The 21067-nt window shown below is 35.0% G+C and overlaps 1 protein-coding gene across 1 annotated transcript in view; it reads right to left on the bottom strand.

Annotated features, from left to right (window-relative positions):
* Positions 1–21067, bottom strand: part of LOC137177245 (uncharacterized) — a 118048-nt gene that overhangs the window by 3573 nt on the left and 93408 nt on the right. Inside the window, exons 46-54 of the mRNA XM_067583418.1 lie at positions 15448–15531; positions 15142–15228; positions 4006–4092; positions 3740–3826; positions 2604–2690; positions 2280–2366; positions 1162–1248; positions 839–925; positions 36–122 (exon numbers count right to left, since the gene is read on the bottom strand). Coding sequence (XP_067439519.1) covers positions 61–122; positions 839–925; positions 1162–1248; positions 2280–2366; positions 2604–2690; positions 3740–3826; positions 4006–4092; positions 15142–15228; positions 15448–15531 — 755 coding nt within the window. The 3' untranslated portion in view covers positions 36–60. The remainder of the gene's footprint in view (positions 1–35; positions 123–838; positions 926–1161; positions 1249–2279; positions 2367–2603; positions 2691–3739; positions 3827–4005; positions 4093–15141; positions 15229–15447; positions 15532–21067) is intronic.

Below are 21067 nucleotides of genomic sequence, written 5' to 3'. Positions count from 1 at the left end.
ATCATTCTGCCTGGGTACAATAATATTTCTCTCACCAGTTTCATTGCTGGGATCTGGTGACTAAGCACTTTCCTGGTCCTGAGTGGATGTTTCAGGGACATCTGGACTTGTTGTTGACCTCTCTGTCAAATGATAAAAGAATTGTCATGACTACAACACACCTGTCACAAAGTGCGATCTCTCATTTATAAATTATCAAAATAGTTCAAGATAAATGTATTAGTTTTACAGTCTAGGAGGATTTACAGTCGAGCCAAGTGAATACATCATGAAGCAAGTTGAAGAAAGTCTCAGTTATCTTCTGTTTTAGTAGTCATACTAATATCACACTTTAAAAGTACTCCATTAGTCCAATCAATAAATGTTTGTGGTCAAAATTTTACTTAAGTAAAAGTACAAACATGTTAGCAGAAAAATATACTTAAAGTATCAAAAGTAAAAGTACTTGTTATGCAGAAAAATGGCCCCTGCGAGTGTTAAAATTTTACTGCTCTGGATCAAAGTTCTGCTTGTTTCAACTAATTTACTTAAAACAAATAATTTATATGATGATCACAGTTTTGTATGTAAAATTGGAATCTACAAGGTACCCAGTAACTGTAGCTGTCGGATAAATGTAGTGGAGTAAAAAGTATAATACTTCCCTCTGAAATGGAGATGAAAAATAAAAATGGAAACACTCAAAAGTGAAGTTAAAGTACCTCAAAATGGTGCTTAAGTACAGAAAGAATGTAAATGCAGTTACTGTGGGGAATATAATTGGTGCTTTCAACGGGTGAAATCCGACTGTCGTGGCTTTGGCCATCAAACCTGTTGGATATTAAAACATTTCACTTACCAGTTTCATTACTGGTATCTTTGGACACAGCATTTTCCTGGTCCTGGGTGGATGTTTCAGGAACATCTGGACTTGTTGTTGACCTCTCTGTCAAATGATAAAACAATTGTCATGACTACAATACACCTGTCACACAATGCAATCTCTGTTAAAATGTTAAAAAGTTAAAAGAACTGTCACAGTCACAATGCATCTGTCACACGCTGCTGATAAAACAGTTAGAGTGGTAACAATTTTTTCCGCCCACACAAAATGATTCAAGAAAAGTTCCAGTTGATCATGATCTGGGTCTTACTGGGTCAGTATGATCACGTTTCACTCACCGGTTCCATTACTGGTATCTTGGGGCACAGCATTTTCCTGGTCCTGGGTGGATGTTTCAGGAACATCTGGACTTGTTGTTGACCTCTCTGTCAAATAATAAAACAATTGTCATGACTACAATACACCTGTCACACAGTGCGATCTCTCATTCAAAACTGTTCATAAACTATTAAAATGCTAAGTGAATACAGCATGAAACAAGTTGAAGAAAGTCTCAGTTATCTTCTTTTTTAGTAGTCGTGGTAACATCACACTTTGAAAGTGCTCCATTAGTCCAGTAAATAAAAGTCTGTAGTCAAAATTTTACTTAAATAAAAGTACAAACATGTTAGCAGAAAAATGTACTTAAAGTATCAAAAGTAAAAGTACTTGTTATGCAGAACAATGGCCCCTGTGAGTGTTATATTCATGTGTAATTATATTTTATTGCTCTGGTTCAAAGTGCTGCTAATTGCAACTACTCATTAAATATTTTAAATGATGATCACATGTTTTGTATGGACGGCACAGTGGTGCAGTGTCGCCTCACAGCAAGAGGGGTCTGGGTTTGAACCCACTGGCCGGCTGGAGTCCTTATATGTGGAGTTTACATGTTCTTCCTGTGTCTTTGTGGGTTTTCCCACAGACCAAAACATGCAGGTTAGGTTAACTGGTGACTCTAAATTGCCTGTAGATGTGAGTGTGAATGGTTGTCTGTCTCTATACTATATATCAGCCCTGTGATTGACTGGCGACCTGTTCAGGGTGTACCCTGCCTCTCACCCAATGTTAGATGAGATTGGCTCCAGCTCCCCTGCAACCCTCTAGAGGATAAGCAATTAAGAAAATAGATGGATGTTTTCTATGTAAAAGTGGAATCTACAAGGTACCCAGTAACTGTAGCTGTCAGATAAATGTAGTGGAGTAAAAAGTATAATACTTCCCTCTGAAATGGAGATGAAAAATAAAAATGGAAACACTCAAAAGTGAAGTTAAAGTACCTCAAAATGGTGCTTAAGTATAGAAAGAATGTAAATGCAGTTACTGTGGGGAATATAATTGGTGCTTTCAACGGGTGAAATCTGACTGTTATGACTTTGGCCATCAAACCTGTTGGATATTAAAACATTTCACTTACCAGTTTCATTACTGGTATCTTGGGACACAGCATTTTCCTGGTCCTGGGTGGATGTTTCAGGAACATCTGGACTTGTTGTTGACCTCTCTGTCAAATGATAAAACAATTGTCATGACTACAATACACCTGTCACACAGTGCGATCTCTGTTAAAATGTTAAAAAGTTAAAAGAACTGTCACAGTCACAATGCATCTGTCACATGCTGCTGATAAAACAGTTAGAGTGGTAACAATTTTTTTCCGCCCACACAAAATGATTCAAGAAAAGTTCCAGTTGATCATGATCTGGGTCTTACTGGGTCAGTATGATCACGTTTCACTCACCAGTTCCATTACTGGTATCTTGGGACACAGCATTTTCCTGGTCCTGGGTGGATGTTTCAGGAACATCTGGACTTGTTGTTGACCTCTCTGTCAAATAATAAAACAATTGTCATGACTACAATACACCTGTCACACAGTGCGATCTCTCATTCAAAACTGTTCATAAACTATTAAAATGCTAAGTGAATACAGCATGAAACAAGTTGAAAAAAGTTATCTTCTTTTTTAGTAGTCGTGGTAACATCACACTTTGAAAGTGCTCCATTAGTCCAGTAAATAAAAGTCTGTAGTCAAAATTTTACTTAAATAAAAGTACAAACATGTTAGCAGAAAAATGTACTTAAAGTATCAAAAGTATAAGTACTTGTTATGCAGAACAATGGCCCCTGTGAGTGTTATATTCATGTGTAATTATATTTTATTGCTCTGGTTCAAAGTGCTGCTAATTGCAACTACTCATTAAATATTTTAAATGATGATCACATGTTTTGTATGGACGGCACAGTGGTGCAGTGGTTAGCAGTGTCGCCTCACAGCAAGAGGGGTCTGGGTTTGAACCCACTGGCCGGCTGGAGTCCTTATATGTGGAGTTTACATGTTCTTCCTGTGTCTTTGTGGGTTTTCCCACAGACCAAAACATGCAGGTTAGGTTAACTGGTGACTCTAAATTGCCTGTAGATGTGAGTGTGAATGGTTGTCTGTCTCTATACTATATATCAGCCCTGTGATTGACTGGCGACCTGTTCAGGGTGTACCTTGCCTCTCACCCAATGTTAGATGAGATTGGCTCCAGCTCCCCTGCAACCCTCTAGAGGATAAACAATTAAGAAAATAGATGGATGTTTTCTATGTAAAAGTGGAATCTACAAAGTACCCAGTAACTGTAGCTGTATGGAGTAAACTGTATGTAGTGGAGTAAAAAGTATGATACTTCCCTCTGAAATGGAGATGAAATATAAAGTAGCATAAAATGGAAACACTCGAGTGAAGTTAAAGTACCTCAAAATGGTGCTTAAGTACAGAAAGAATGTAAATGCAGTTACTGTGGGGAATATAATTGGTGCTTTCAACGGGTGAAATCCGACTGTCATGGCTTTGGCCATCAAACCTGTTGGATATTAAAACATTTCACTTACCAGTTTCTTTACTGGTTTCTGGAGGCCCAGTAGATGTTGTGTCCTGAGGGGATGTTTCTTGTACAACTACAAGACTTGCTGGCCTCTCTGTTAAAATGTTAAAAAGTTAAAAGAACTGTCACAGTCATAATGCATCTGTCACACGCTGCTGATAAAACAGTTAAAGTGGTAACAATTTTTTTCCGCCCATACAAAATGATTCAAGAAAAGTTCCAGTTGATCATGATCTGGGTCTTACTGGGTCAGTATGATCACGTTTCACTCACCAGTTCCATTGCTGGTATCTTGGGTCACAACAGATGTTGGGTCCTGGGTGGATGTTTCAGGAACATCTGGACATGTTGTTGACCTCTCTGTCAAATGATAAAACAATTGTCATGACTACAATACACCTGTCACACAATGCCATCTCTCTTTTAACATTTTAAATGTTAAAAAGTTAAAAGAACTGTCACAGTCACAATGCATCTGTCACATGCTTCTGATAAAACAGTTAAAGTGGTAACAATTTTTTTCCGCCCACACAAAATGATTCAAGAAAAGTTCCAGTTGATCATGATCTGGGTCTTACTGGGTCAGTATGATCACGTTTCACTCACCAGTTCCATTGTGGGTATCTTGGGTCACAACAGATGTTTGGTCCTGGGTGGGTGTGTCTTGTATTGGAAGCAATTCTTCCCTCTCTGTGAAATAAATAAAGAATTGTCACAACCATGATGCATCTATCACACAGTGAATCCATATTAGAAGTTTTTTAACTGCTGCTATTCAAACAAATGTTGGTCAGATATGTCTTTGTCAGTATTTAGTTGCAAATAAATCTATTTGTCAGAATACATGTTTTAATTTTATCTGTTAAAACTAACAGCAGTATGATTGATGACCGTAAAACTTCATTTGTCTGCGAGGAAAACATCACATTACTAAATCAAGAACTAAGAAATGTGTCCAATTTGAGACTTTTTTTCAATTGATTTTATTTATTGACTTTTATGCATCCCTTAGTGATCTCCAAAATAGAAAAAGCACAAAAATAGCTTCTCTTCTGGAAAAAACTGTTATGTTTTGTCAAATTTTATTTATTTATTGGTATCATTAGTTACATGATCTATCTTGTTATATTGTTACTGACTTATACTTTGACTGTGGAACTGCTATGTATGTGTAAAAATGTGTCTGTCATTCCCCTGCTCTGCTTTATAAATAAAAATATTTATCTGTCACACAGTGGAATTTCTAGTCATTTGTAAATAATGTTCACTTTAAATGAAGTGGTTCATATAATTTGGTTAAACCTAAGATTCATCTCCAACGTCATCTGAATGTATTTGCTACATCTCCACATCTCTACAATTAACCTGCTATGTAAACAGTTATATAACAATTATAACTGATTAAACTGATAAATTCGTAAAAAAAAAAAAAAAAAGCTACAAATGAACAAATTCAGCAATTTATTTTAAAAAGCACATTGAATGCATTTGAAACACTGGTTTTTGCTTGTAAAAGTTTCGATATCAATTACTTTTAAGTGCTGGATGCATGAAAACAGAAAATTATTTAAAATATTGTCATGTTAGATAATAATAAAATAATTAAAGACAAATAGGTGACCAATGTTAAAATGTTCTTACCTTGCCGTGTCCTTTCATCAGGTTGTCCTGTATAGAAGATGAATAAGTGTGTGTTAACTCACTGGAATTATTCATTAATCATGTTTTGTTTCATAATTTGGGTTTATTTGCCAGTAAACAGACTGTTTGAACATCATGAGCTCAAACACACCATGTTGTGAATATTTGTGGCGGGACGTTGCAGTTCAAGGTTGGACCTTAACTCCACTCCTATAACTGCATAGTATAATGTATGTTTAATATAATGTATATTGTTATTAATTTCTCTTTCTGTAATTATCTTCTTTCATTTTTTGTTAGGTGTAGTTGTGGTTGTGGATGTTTGCATGAGGATAGAAACTTCCTGTCTCTTAGCATGAAAATACATCATCAGGACTAATATTGTTTGGTAGAATCACACTCTTGAAAGAACTTGAATATGTATGATGCACAACTAGATTAACATTATCAGTCAAATTTACAGAAATATTAATATACCACACCTAAAGAAATATAAAGAATGTAAATTCAGGTCAAAGATTTGATTTTTATCAGACCAAAATACAGTTTATTTAGTGCATCAAAATAAATACAATATTTTGTGACTTCTTACCTTTTTTGCATTTGTATATTAAGATGATGCACACAACCAGAAACACTCCAAATACTGGTATTGAGATGTACATCCTTGTTTGATCACCTACAAAAAAATGAAAGAATAAATAATTAAAACAACAAATTGTTTACAAGGACACTGTATTGTATTCTAATGTCGTTATCTGATCCCATCTTTGATAATGCACTCTGAGGTGACCCAATACAGAAAAATAATAAACTTAAAGCTTGCCATTTAGTCATTTAATGCTGTTAGAACATGTTTTGTAACTCCTATGAGGGCACTGAGTACATTAGCATGTTTAGAAAAACAGTAAGATGCATTAATACATTTAATGTGTTACAGCAGATATTTGTTGGTGTGATAACTCACTTTCCTTGAAGGGGTTGGAGACTTTTTCACTGCTGTTGAAGCTGACTGGGTTTTCAAACGCACAGCTGAACCACGGCTCCTTGTCTTCCTAGAAATTGAGAGAAAAACAATATTAACTAAAAGCTCATATGCCGAATGTTGAGATTTTTTAAAGGAGTTCACTTTGTTTATTTACAGTATGTCCAGATTACCAACAATAACATCAGGGACAATACAATGATGTGGCTACTTAGTCATTTAGTCATCAGCTTTTCACTATATACGCTGTAATCCACTATTTAGCATGTCTGCAAGACTGAATTATCCCGTATAAATTATAGTATACTAGTATGCTTTGGTAGAATACAAAAGCTTTATTTAGGCAATCTCTAACATCTTTTTGATTTTTTCTCTGTATTAAAAATAGCTATAAAGTAATTAACAGAGAAACCTGTCAAGTTTTCTAATATCACATTTTCATCACACACACGACTGTAAGGGAAACAAAACAGATACAAAAATGCCGTAATCACCACACCTGGTGTATAGAGGACCAAAAGTGTCACAAAAATAGTGATAAAGCATTTTTTAAATTGATATCTAATTGTACAATTTCAGAAATATTCTAAACTGTCTAAATAGCCTAAACTACACAGCCTGGATTCTGCCTCAGCTGGTCACCAACTGATGCCTAGGGCTGGGTACCAAACTTCAATATTTTTATGGCACCGACCGAATTACTTTGATACTATCGAGTATCAAAAAATGTCTTGTCATTTGGTACCAAATTTCAATACTTAGCAGGAGCAGAGCTGTTTAGAGCACTTGGCTGTAGTTTCTCAACATAAACTGCAAGGATGGAGGCAGCAACAATGCAACAACGTGTAGAGCAGCTACATCAGTAATGGGTATAGTAACAGTACTGAAGATGATGATATTACCTATTGTTTGACATCAAAACAGGTGGTTTGGCGGCTGGAGAATGGCCCAAACAGCGTCTTGTGAGATTTGGCTAGCTAACGTTAGCTTTGGACTCCTGTGTTGTTCTGTACAGTGTTATGGTCACATAGAGACTGCTTCGCTATGTTAGTGGCTGTTCTCCAGCCACCAAACCACCGCTTTTTGATGTCAAACGATAGGCAATATCATCATCTTTGATATTTTCATAAAGCTTTGTCTTTTCTTACCTGCAGGTTACATGTTTGGTCCAACCTCCTGTTACTGATATAGCCGCTGTAGGCGCTGCTGCTGCCTTCACTTGCTACGTTTTGAGCTGTTAACTTGGCTAACATTAACAGACAATATACTACACAAAACAACTGTCATAAAGCAAAGTGATAAAAGTGAAATAAAAGTGAAATTGATAAAAGTGAAATTGATTTTTTCACTCAGGAACAGGTATCGAAAATCTATGAACGATACCCGATCCAACTGATGCCTGAATATGTGAATCAATTTAAAGAACAGATTCTGCTTTATTCTTGCAACATGATTTATCTGTTACTGATGAGGCACACAAACATCATTATCCTGTTCACCTTTGTTATTTTGTGTTCCTTGGTTGAAGACCAAGTGTTGGCACCTGATGTCCAGTTATAGGTGACTGGTTCAGCGCCTGTGGTGTTGCCATTACAGGTGAGGACACAGTAGGTCATCTCAGGTTCACACCTTTTGGAGAGGGTGGGTTTAGAGACAGGAGCTAATAGAAAACAAAACAAAAAGACATTTCCTTTGAATTTAGGACCGTTTTGATAAACTAAGACAAACTTCATACACAATTCCTCCACTTACAGATAACCAGGAGTTGAGTCTTGCTGGTGACTTTGCTGTTGATCTCTACTGTGTAGCTGCCGCTGTCGTCTGGAGTCAGTCCTGTGATCGTCAGCGCTCCGTTTGAAATGTTCAGTGAACCACGAGCTGCAAAAGAAGGTTTAGCTTCTAAACAGGGATTTTTAGTCATCTTACAGCATGTTGTCAGCTACTTATTTCCAGTGTTGATCATTTAAGAGTGGTCAGCTGGAGAAATATGTACTTAAAAAAACTAAAAATATTTGTAGAACAGCTGATTTTCATACCAAAAAAAGTCTAGTTTTGATTTCCCACAGAAAAAGCAAGTGAATCCCTTTTTTATAACCCTAATTCCATTCATTTACCCATTGATAATTATGTAATTAACGTATTTAATTGGGTTTTACAAGGATAATTAATGTATAAATCTTTGGATTGCAACATATTCAGATATTTGGGGATAATTTGCACAATATAAGGGCTTGTTGACCAAAACACATTAAAGTCATACCTTCTTTAACAGTATACCCTTAAAGGACCTTAATATTTTAATAAAGGTGAAAATTCAGGGTCAGTATTATGTATTGTATTTGTCAAATTTAATGGGTTATACTCATTAAAAAACTCAATTCATGCAGAAAACACATCAAACCCCCTGTATTATTACGCAATCCATTAATTTAACCAAAATCTGGGATCAACCTAATAATACTGTAAGGAATTCCTTTAAATATATTTAAATTTATAATATGTCACTATTCCACATTAAAATGTCTAAAAACAACTAGACATATGTTATATATTCTGTTGAGTTGTGTACTAACATTACCCCAAATGTTTCTAACAATTTTCAAACCCAGAGAAATCAGCAATTTTAATCAAGGTCCTTTTCATTTTGTTGCTTGTCAATGGCGTCATCCCCCCTCTACCAAAGAGTATATGCACAGAAGATGCATGCATCGAAGTTGTGTTTGTCCACTAAAAATTGCGTTTACCAAAGAGTATACACCTACAAGATAGTACATCGGTATTGTGGCTATTTGCCACTAAAGATTAAAGTGGTACCTTTGAAGTGTCGGTAGGCGGTAGTCTCGCCTCCATACCTCTCCATGGCAAGATCAGGTCCATGTTTCCACTCTATACTGGTGATGGGATTCACTACAGAGTCTGGTGTGAGAACAGCTTCGTCACCTATTCTCCCGTAGAGTGTTTTTTCTGCAAAATAAAATAAATAAAAGTGAATGCAAATTTTTCTTTTTAATTACTGAAATGTATTTTTTCTTTAATCAAGTGTGTCCTGCTCTAGTTTAAGTAAAAACTAAGTAAAAAAGTAAAGTACAAAGTACAATATTTTCCTCTAAAATGTAGTGGAGCATAAAGTAGAATAAAATACAAATACTCAAAATAACAAGCAGTAAAACTTAACTTAAAGCCTCCTGTTTAGCATTTACAGCAGTATTTAACATTTAACACACTATAATGTTGTTTGTTAGCAAATAAAAGTATTTGTTTATGTATTTATTTATCAGTATTACCAAAGCACTTCAACTAATTTCAACCACTGATTCTGAGTCTATTTCTAATTTTAGGGGACAAATATCCCTCTAAAACTTCTTTACAAATGTCTTATGACCTCTCATCACATCACTATTCCTAAAGCCAACTATTCAGTTATAAAAGGCTTCAAATATACATTTCCTGGTTTCACAGTTCATGTAAATGAGGGCATGTGTTGGCAGAAGCTAGACAATCTATGTCAGTGGTTCTCACACTTTTTCACGTCAGGAACCCCTAAACTGACACAAATTAGACCACGAACCCCCATTTGATAAGATTTTGCTTTTAGTACAGAACCTGTATGAAACCCATGACCAAAATATTCATACATGCTGTCACTGAGGGTGTGGTCACAAAATTACAACTGAAACGGAAAAATAAAACACAAAACACGCACAGAAACATACCATGACATTATAGTTTCCTAAACATGTCAGTTAATAAATTATAACAGTCATTCCAGTTTAAATTATCCAAAACTTACTGGCGCTGATGGTCACTGCGGTGCAGAACAGAAAGTGAAACCTAACTGAGAACATTTTCCTGTTTATCAGTTAGGCTTAAATAGAAGTAAAACACGTAAATTCACGCTGTTTCTGTTGATATTAAAAAATATTTCAAGTATACAGAGATTTAAAAATGTGTTCAGAGAGTGATAAAGTAGGATAGTTTGCCGCTGACAGCCGAAGACGAGAGTGAAAAGCTGAAGCTAGGACAACCGAAGACAGAGGAAGTGCCTGACCTACACGACGTCAGAAGAAAAAAAAAAAAAAGAACTTCCGCTGGTTGCCTGGCAACATGTCAGATAAATAGTACAGTGTTATTAACGTGCCAACGGTTCTGTGCATGACCCACAATCTTGGACTGTTTCCGCTCCCATTCATTTATGTAACCTTGCTGTCGAGACTTTGTACACATTTATACATTACATATACTATTTGTGAGTGAATAGTTGGTAAAAGGTTTTGCTTTCTTACTCACAAATGAAACATTTGTAGTGTATCATGATTTATTTACTCATACAGAATGTGTGGAGTTGCTGTTATGTGAAACCACATAGAGAGATATTTCCTAATCCAGTTTATTCTGACAAGCAACTCAAAATCTAAAGCTTTTAAACCATCTTTTTCACAACTTTTAACTAGTTAGGGATTTAAAATGTAGTGGGTTTTATTTCTCCACATGAAATTAAAATTTAGGCCTACAGAACATTTTACTGTCTTTAGGGTCAGAATTATATGTTGTATGTTATAATAGAGTATTTCAACTTGATCCTCATATTCTTAAAGTACACTCACTCCTGTTTGTAATCAAAAAACATAAATAAAGATGTCATACTGTGAGAGCAAGGCAAGTTTATTTGTACAGCATATTTCAACAAGGCAATTCAAAGTTTTTTTAGATAGATCATAAAAGGTATCACAGAATATAAAAGCAACACAAGTATGAAGTTACTTTTGTGTCTTTATTATACAATCAAACAGAACAGGTTTGCAATAAAAAATAGATTTTAGAGAAGATCTAACAACACTGCAAACAAAACATGGTTTATTGCAAGTAAAATAAATTTGTGATGAAAACACACACAGAAAACACAAATATTACAGTATGATTGAAGCCCTTCAAAATATAACATTGTGATGAAGCACAAAATACTCAATTGAAACTGTGTAAACTGACAGATAAATGAACAGATTAACTGAAATCTACAAACAAAACCTCCATCACTGCTGATGTTGGCAACCAGAGCCTGGTTAAAAGGGAGAGGAGCAACCTTTACACATGTAATGAAATGTGTAGAAAACGTGAAGGCCGTTGAAGGCCATGAAGCCAAATTCAAAATGATAGTAACTATGGATTCTTTGTAGTTTTGGATTTAGCTTTGTAAAACCATCCACATACTTAACTCTCCCCATAAGGGAGATAATAATGATGATGATTCACAGTGATCATCACGACTAAAACAGGGAAGTGGAATCAAGTGCAGGCAATTAAAACTAAAAAGTGCACATAGAGCAGATTTCAAAGGGAAAAGTGCAGCAGTTCATAGAAACAATACACCAAGATCCACAAAGTGTGTGACTGTGTGGGGACCTCTGGTGGGCAGATTAAGAACAGTAAGGCCCATAGAAAGCAAAGACAGACACTTTATAAGGATAAACAAAACACAAGTGCTGACATCATCATCATCATCATCAGCAGCAGCAGCAGCAGCAGCTTGTAACAACATCTAAAAACCTGAGACATTTTACATTATAGGAATAAAATTGTTCTCTTCCAGGGACTCAACACATCCTGCTGAGTCCATTTTTTACAATTTACAAATTTCATTTAGCAGACGCTTTAATCCAAAGTGACATACATCTGAGAGCTGATACAACACAAACAAGGATCTAGTCAGGAGAGAACAACACCAGTTAAGTACAATGAAACTAAGTTTGAGTCCAATAAGACGTAGATGCCAACAGGCAGTGCACAGAAGCAATACATAGAGTGCATAGAAGCAGATTTGTTTTGTTTTTGTTTAATTGTTTTGTTTTCTCTCTTCCTTCAGTCCATCAAGTGCAGAGGTGTTTGTGAAAGAGCTGGGTCTTCAGTCTTTTCTTAAAGATTGAGAAGACTCTGCAGATTGAACAGAGTTTGGTAACTTGTTCCACCACAGAGGAACTACAGAAGAGAAGAAGAGTCTAGTAGCGACTTAGAGCCCTTACAAAAAAAAATGCTTTTACAATAAAAAAATTACATCTTTACAGTGACACTGAGTCACCAATTGCTCATGTTGGTATAGATATTATGAGTTCAAAGGCATCATAAAATAACTAAAGTTTCTTCTTTTCTTTTATAGACTTAAATCTAAGTTACATGTGTTATTGTGTGTAGCTTTGTATTTTGTATAACGTCTCCTGTGTGTTATTTGCTTTGTATTGTTCGTTATTTTGCTGTTATATGTTTTACTTGTAAGGAACTACAGATGAAAATGAGCTCTGATGCAGTACATCAAATGTTAACATTTATGTTTAACACTGTACATGGTCCCAATAAATACAATACAACAAAAAAATGAAGTAATAAAAAGCAAAAGTGCATATTGACTAAATTACAGCTCATGAAAGAGACAACGAAACAGATCCAAATGCAAAATAATGAGATTTGGATGAAAAAAAAACAGTAACTAAAATACAGTAACCATCGCAAAATTAATTTATAGATGCACAACCACAAACCTCCACCTGGCTGCAGGTATTTCACACAGTCCTGCTCACAGCTGTTAACATTTAACACTGTTCATAGTCACATCTGTTGGGAAGGATCAGCCCAAAGCAGTTACATTCAGTGATGAAACTCTGAATTTCTGTCCTGACAGACAACAAATCTGTTGTTTGGTATAATCCTGCAGGTTTTTTTTAGTAAAAACAAACCCAAAGTACTTCAGCTTTGGGCCTCATCTTCTGGATCTGCTGTCTGTTCATCCATCAGCAGCGTGTATCCAGGTCATCAGGAATCATTGCTAACTTCTCTGTAAAATGATAAAAGAACTATCAAAATTACAATATATCTAATACATGCAGGTCACACAGAGTTTTAGTTTACTGCTGTTGCTGCTGTAACTTCTGGCATCATTCTGACTGGATTCAATAATATTTCTCTCACCAGTTTCATTACTTGGATCTTGGGTCACAACAGATATCAGGTCCTGGGTGGATGGGTTTTCAACAGGTGGAAGCAACACTGACATCTCTGTGAAATAAATAAAGAATTGTCACAACCATGATGCATCTATCACACAGTGAATCCATATTAGAAGTTTTTTAACTGCTGCTATTAAAAAATGTTGGTCAGATATGTCTTTGTCAGTATTTAGTTGCAAATAAATCTATTTGTCAGAATACATGTTTTAATTTTATTTGTTAAAACTAACAGCAGTATGATTGATGACTGTAAAACTTCATTTGTTTGTTAGGAAAACATCACATTACTAAATCAACAACAACTAACAATGTGTCCAATCTGAGACTTTGTTTCAATTGATGTGGGAAACTTTTATGCATCCCTTAGTGATCTATGAAATTGAAAAAGTAAAAAAAAAAACACACACATATGCGTGTGTATTACAATAAGAAAATCTAAGTTTTAATCAAGTTTTTTGTTGTTGTTTTGTTGTCTGTCCCTCTTGTCTTGTCCTGTGTCTTCATGTTCATCAGTCATTTTGCACTATAAATTTTTTAAAAAGCACAAAAAACTGCTACTTTTCTAGAATTTTTGTTTTATGTTTTGTCAAATTTTATTTATTTATTGGTATAATTAGTTACATGATCTATCTTGTTATATTGTTACTGACTTATAATTTGACTGTGGAACTGCTATGTATGTGTAAAAAATGTGTCTGTCATTCCCCTGCTCTGCTTTATAGAAAATAATAATCTGTCACAGTGCAAGAAGATAAAGAAGTCCTGTAATTTAATTTATCTTAGATTTGAGGGACACATCAGCAACATCACTAAAGTAGTTTTCTTCCACCTCTGACACATCGTCCAAGTTCACCCATTTCTATCAAAGTCAGATGCAGAAATTCTCATTCATGGTCATTCAGGTCTTGTATTCTGTACTATTAAAAAGATCCAACAAGTCCAAAATGCAGCTGCTACAATTCTTCTGATTCACTGGTTTACGGTTTCATTCAAGTCAAACTACAAACTGCTACCTATTACCTCCTGACCTGTCAAAACTTCTCAGACCTCACATTCCCCCACGTACACTCACATCACAGGATGCAGGTTATCTCATTATTCCAAAGATTACACCATTCACATTTTATTTAAGTTATAATTTTTTGGGCGTTCTATGCTTTCATTGATTATTGATTAGTATCAGTGAAGAGATGACAGAAAATGAGGGACGGGGGGAGAGAGAGATGGAGAACAACAATCAATAAAGGTTCCTAATCAAACATGAATCAGGGACGTTGTGGTTCATGGTCGATGCTTCACCTCTTAAATCCAATTTTTGCCACTCCTATAACTGAATAGTATCATGTATGTTTAATATAATGTATGTTGTTATTATTTCTCTTTCTGTAATTGTCTTTCTTTATACTCTTTGTGATTTTACTCTTAAAATAATAACAGATTATTGACATATTTCCATTAAATAGATTGAGGCAGGAAAATAGCCTGATCTGACTGATCACATGATTTGTATGTAAAAGTGGAATCTACAAGGTACCCAGTAACTGTAGCTGTCAGATAAATGTAGTGGAGTAAAAAGTATATACTTCCCTCTGAAATGGAGATGAAATATAAAGTAGCATAAAATGGAAACACTCGAGTGAAGTTTAAGTACCTCAAAATGGTGCTTAAGTACAGAAAGAATGTAAATGCAGTTACTGTGGGGAATATAATTGGTGCTTTCAACGGGTGAAATCCAACTGTTATGACTTTGGCCATCAAACTTACTGGATATTAAAACATTTCACTTACCAGTTTCTTTACTGGTTTCTGGAGGCACAGTAGATGTTGTGTCCTGGGGGGATGTTTCTTGCACAGCTACAAGACTTGCTGGCCTCTCTGTTAAAATGTTAAAAAGTTAAAAGAACTGTCACAGTCACAATGCATCTGTCACATGCTTCTGATAAAACAGTTAAAGTGGTAACAAATTTTATAAAGTTTTTACAAACCAAAAAGAAAAACTGAAAAAAATCCCCCCCACACAAAATGGTTGAAGAAAAGTTCCAGTTGTTTCATAATCTGGGTCTTACTGGGTCAGTATAATCATGTTTCACTCACCAGTTTCATTGTTGGTATCTGGGGACTCAGCAGTTTCCAGGTCATGGGTGGATGTTTTATTGACCTCAGAGATTGTTGAGATCACTATTGAATGATAAAAGAACTGTCACAACCACAATACATCTGTCAGACAGTCAAACTTCTAGTTTACTGCAGTTATAACGGTTCAAGAAAAAAAATTGTTGTTTTTACCCTTATCCCTCCTTTTTAGGAACTCTGAAATGAATAAAGAATTGTCACAACCATGATGCATCTATCACACAGTGAATCCATATTAGAAGTTTTTTAACTGCTGCTATTCAAACAAATGTTGGTCAGATATGTCTGTGTCAGTATTTAGTTGCAAATAAATCTATTTGTCAAAATACATGTTTTAATCTTATCTGTTAAAACTAACTAACTATGATTGATGACTGTAAAACTTCATTTGTCTGTTAGGAAAACATCACATTACTAAATCAACAACAACTAACAATGTGTCCAATTTGAGACTTTTTTATTTAATTGATTTTTAAAATTCAGCAATTGAAAAAATGTACATTGAATGCATTTGAAACACTGTTTTTTGCTTGTACAATTTTAAATATGAATTACTTTTAAGTGCTTGATGCATGACAACAGTACATTATTTAAAATATTGTCATGTTAAATACTCCAAAATTATTAAAGACAAATAGGTGACCAATGTGAAAATCTTCTATCTTACCTTGCAGTATCCACTTAGGAGCTTCTCCTGTATTGAAGATGAATAAGTGTGTGTTAACTCACTGCAATTCTTCATTAATCATGTTTTGTTTCATAATTAGGTTTTATAAGGTACATTTTCTTTTGTGAATGTCAAACTTGTGCAACATGGGTTTTAATAATACATTTGTAACATTCATAACTGCTCTTTTATCTGGTGGTTTTGTTTAGTTGAGAAAGTTGTAGAGATTAAATACCTGAATTAATTACAGCTGTTGAAGGTGGCCTTTACAAACACAGCTTCTCATTAACAAATATAACAATATTAATAGTATTAACAGAGTGGACAATATGTGTAGAGTCATGAGAGATGGGTTTTCCTTATAGTCTGACAATGTTGTCAGAGGTGAGGAAGAATCAGCCAAAGAAAATGTAATGAGTCATACTTTTTAGTTTAGTGACTTTACATTTTCAGCTCTGATTAGGAAGTTGTCATCTGATGTTGCCACTGAGCAGAAGAGATAAAGAAGTCCTGTAATTTCATTTACATTTAGAGAGAGATGGAGAACAACAATCAATAAAGTTCCCTAATCAACGTTGTGGTTCATGGTCGACACTTCACCTCTTAAATCCAATTTTTGCCACTCCTATAACTGAATAGTATCATGTATTTTTAATATAATGTATGTTGTTGTTCTTTTCTCTTCCTGTAATTATCTTTCTTTTTAAGCTTTGTGATTTTACTCTTTGAAAAACTAACAGATTATTTGCATATTTCCCTTAAATAGATTGAGAGTTTCCAGGTCCTTAGTGGGTATTGCTGCAACCAGCGCTCTCACTGCCTGCAGAAGGAAGAAAAGGATTCCTTCAGGAAGACATGGATAACTTCTCTGCCCCACTCTTCAGCCAAGTCGACTCCGCTTTTTTTTTTCCGCCACGCCACCGCGGATCAGTTTGCCGTGAAACCTGCTGATAGCGTGAGGATGGGACTGTCAGCATCCAAGCTGAGGAACCGAGCCAGACCCAAAGACAGACTTAACACACACCCAGCTCGCTTTCTAAAGCGACCAAGTAAGAGGTTTAAGTCTGGGTAGAGACAGTGTTAGATCGTGTGTTATTCTCAGCTTCAGTGCTGTTGTTCTTTTTAGCTTCTTAAGCTTTATTGCTATTTCTGTTGTATGAATTGACGGGCCACCGCGTCCCTTTTGTGCTGTATACTCCGAGGAATATTTGAAGTTTGCTGCCTGTTTAGTTCTGTTCACCACACTAGACTGTTTTGTGTTTATCCTGTTTGGGTGTACTGCTGTGTTTGTGCCACCGTGAGTGAGAAAGTAAGTTGCTTTGTCAATCGGAAAACAGATAATGTGTGTTACAGACTGTCGTCCATACACGTGCTTTCTGTGGACAAAGGAACCGCTTCTTTCCCCCTCACAGTCGCTTTCCCTCCTCTTTCTTCCCTCTCGTGACTAACCCACTCAGACACTCACATCATCTTACACATCCGAGGGTCAGATAACGTGGGACACAGCCCCACAGATGTAGGGCTGGGCGATATGACCAAAATCTCATATCCCAATATAGGTAATTTTATATTCTGATAACGATACCTATAAATAGCACATTTTAATCCAATAAATAAAAAGACAGAGAGAGAGAGAGAGAGAGAGAGAGAGAGCAGCTGTGGTCGAGTGAGCTAGAGAGTGAATGAAGAGAGGGAACGCTGGTAGTGAGAAAGTCGGTGAATCAGATCAATAAAACGTTACTTTCTGATTGTTTCACAGCGGTTACCTTCTAAAGCACAAACATCCCCACAACCCCACACACCTCCGCTCAATCCTGCGGCTGTACTCTGCATCACCTGATGGTCTGAATACAGGCTAAGGGGCTATAGAGAGCAGAGGAGAGTGGTGCGACCATAAGTGACGTAAAAAGTGTAATTTGCGTCATAGCAATATAAACGATAGAGCAAAATATGAAACAATATTTATCGTCATATTGCACAGCCCTATTCAGATGTTAACATTCTAATGTTAGGTGAACTCTTTATGAGACTACCTTGTTTGGTTATTGGTCCTGGTTTCCAGGTTGTGCCCCGTAACTATTAATTCACATTAATAATTTTATAAATTTTTATAATTGTCAATTATCTCTGATATTAATTATTTCTAATAACCAACCATGCTCCTCACAGATCTGACAGTTGTGTCCACCTGTGATGCTCTTTAACAATTGGTGCCCTGTATTATGAATTAACACTAATAATATCTTGATTTCTTAATTCATAATGATCTATAATAATTATGATTTAATTAATCCATAATTATATATGATAATTATGGATTATGGGATCAAGAAATTATTTAATTAATATTAATAATAATCTTCATTTCTTAATTCATAATTATGGATTAAGAAATGAAGATTATTACAAATAACCAAATGCACTCCTACCAGATGCAACAGGTTCAAGAAAAAAATAAAGTTGTTCTTACCTTTAGTCAACCTTCGTAGGAACACTGTGAAATGAATAAAGAATTGTCACAACCATGATGCATCTATCACACAGTGAATGCATATTAGACGTTTTTTAACTGCTGCTATTCAAACAAATGTTTGTCAGATATGTCTTGTCAGTATTAAGTAGATAATAAATCTATTTTTCAGAATACATGTTATAGCAAAATCACTAAAGTAGCTTTCTTCAGTTCACCCATTTATAACACAGTCAGATGCAGAAATTCTCATTCATGGTCATTCAGGTCTTGTATTCTGTACTATTAGAAAGATCCAACAAGTCCAAAATGCAGCTGCTACAATTCTTCTGATTCACTGGTTTACGGTTTCATTCAAGTCAAACTACAAACTGCTACCTACACAGGATGCAGGTTATCTCATTATTTTATGGGCATTCTATGTTTTTATTGATTATTGATTAGTATTGAATCAGCATTAAATGATAAAAGAATTGTCACAACCACAATACATCTGTCAGACAGTCAAACTTCTAGTTTACTGCAGTTATAACAGTTCAAGGGAAAAAAAAGTTGTTCTTACCCATATCAAACCTTTCTTTCAACTCTGTGAAATAAATAAAGAATTGTCACAACCATGATGCATCTATCACACAGTGAGTCCATATTAGAAGTTTTTTAACTGCTGCTATTCAGAAAATGTTGGTCAGATATGTCTTTGTCAGTATTTACTTGCAAATAAATCTATTTGTCAGAATACATGTTTTAATTTCATCTGTTAAAACTAACAGCAATATGATTGATGACTGTAAAACTTCATTTGTCTGTTATGAAACCATCACATTACTAAATCAACAACTAACAATGTGTCCAATTTGAGACTTTTTTTTCAATTGATGTGGAAAACTTTTATGCATCCCTTAGTGATCTACAAAATTGAAAAAGCATAAAAAACACACACATGCGTGTGTATTACAATAAGAAAATCTAAAAGTTTTAATCCAGTTTTTTGTTGTTGTTTTGTTGTCTGTCCCTCTTGTCTTGTCCTGTGTCATGTGTCTTCATGTTAATCGCTCATTTTGCTCTATCAATTTTACAAAAAGCACAAAAAATGGCTACTTTTCTGGAAATTTTTTTTATGTTTTGTCAAATTTTATTTATTTATTGGTATTATTAGTTACATGATCTATCTTGTTATATTGTTACTGACTTATAATTTGACTGTGGAACTGCTATGTATGTGTAAAAAAAAAAAAAGTCTGTCATTCCCCTGCTCTGCTTTATAAATAGAAAATAATAATCTGTTACAGTGCAAGAAGAGTAAATAAGTCCTGTAATTTCATTTATCTTAGATTTGAGGGACACATCAGCAACATCACTAAAGTAGTTTTCTTCCACCTCTGACACATCGTCCAAGTTCACCCATTTCTAACACAGTCAGATGCTGAAATTCTCATTCATGGTCATTCAGGTCTTGTATTCTGTACTATTAAAAAGATCCAACAAGTCCAAAATGCAGCTGCTACACTTCTTCTGATAACCAACAGATTTGGACACGTAACACCGACTCATTTCACTGGTTTACGGTTTCATTTGGGTCAGTCTAAAAACTGCTTCCTACACAGAATGCAGGTTATCTCATTATTCCAAAGATTAAACCATTCAGATTTTATTTAAGTAATATTTTTTGGGGCGTTCAATACTTTTATCGATTATTGATTAGTATCAGTGGAGAGATGACAGAAAATGAGGGACAGGGGGAGAGAGAGTTGAGAACAACAATCAACAAAGGTCCCTAATCAAACATGAATCAGGGACGTTGTGGTTCATGGTGGACGCTTCACCTCTTAAATCCAATTTTTGCCACTCCTATAACTGAATAGTATCATGTATGTTTAATATAATGTATGTTGTTATTATTTTCTCTTTCTGTAATTGTCTTATTTCTTTTTTTGTGATTTGACACTAAAAAATGAACTAAATATTGTCATATTTGCATTAGATAGATTGAGAGTTTCCAGGTCATGGGTGGATGTTTTATGGACCTCAGATATTGTTGAGATCAGTATTAAATGATAAAAGAATTGTCACAACCACAATACATCTGTCAGACAGTCAAACTTCTAGTTTACTGCAGTTATAACAGTTCAAGAAAAAAATAGTTGTTCTTACCCTCATCCAACCTTTCTTTCAACTCTGTGAAATGAATAAAGAATTGTCACAACCATGATGCATCTATCACACAGTGAATCCATATTAGAAGTTTATTAACTGCTGCTATTCAAAAAATGTTGGTCAGACATGTCTTGTCAGTATTTAGTTGCAAATAAATCTATTTGTCAGAATACATGTTTTAATTTTATTTGTTAAAACTAACAGCAGTATGATTGATGACTGTAAAACTTCATTTGTCTGTTAGGAAAACATCACATTACTAAATCAACAACTAACAATGTGTCCAATTT

The sequence above is a fragment of the Thunnus thynnus genome, chromosome 24, assembly GCF_963924715.1.
Source record: "Thunnus thynnus chromosome 24, fThuThy2.1, whole genome shotgun sequence".
NCBI lineage: Eukaryota > Metazoa > Chordata > Actinopteri > Scombriformes > Scombridae > Thunnus > Thunnus thynnus.
This window is presented reverse-complemented; position numbering and strand designations above follow the sequence as displayed.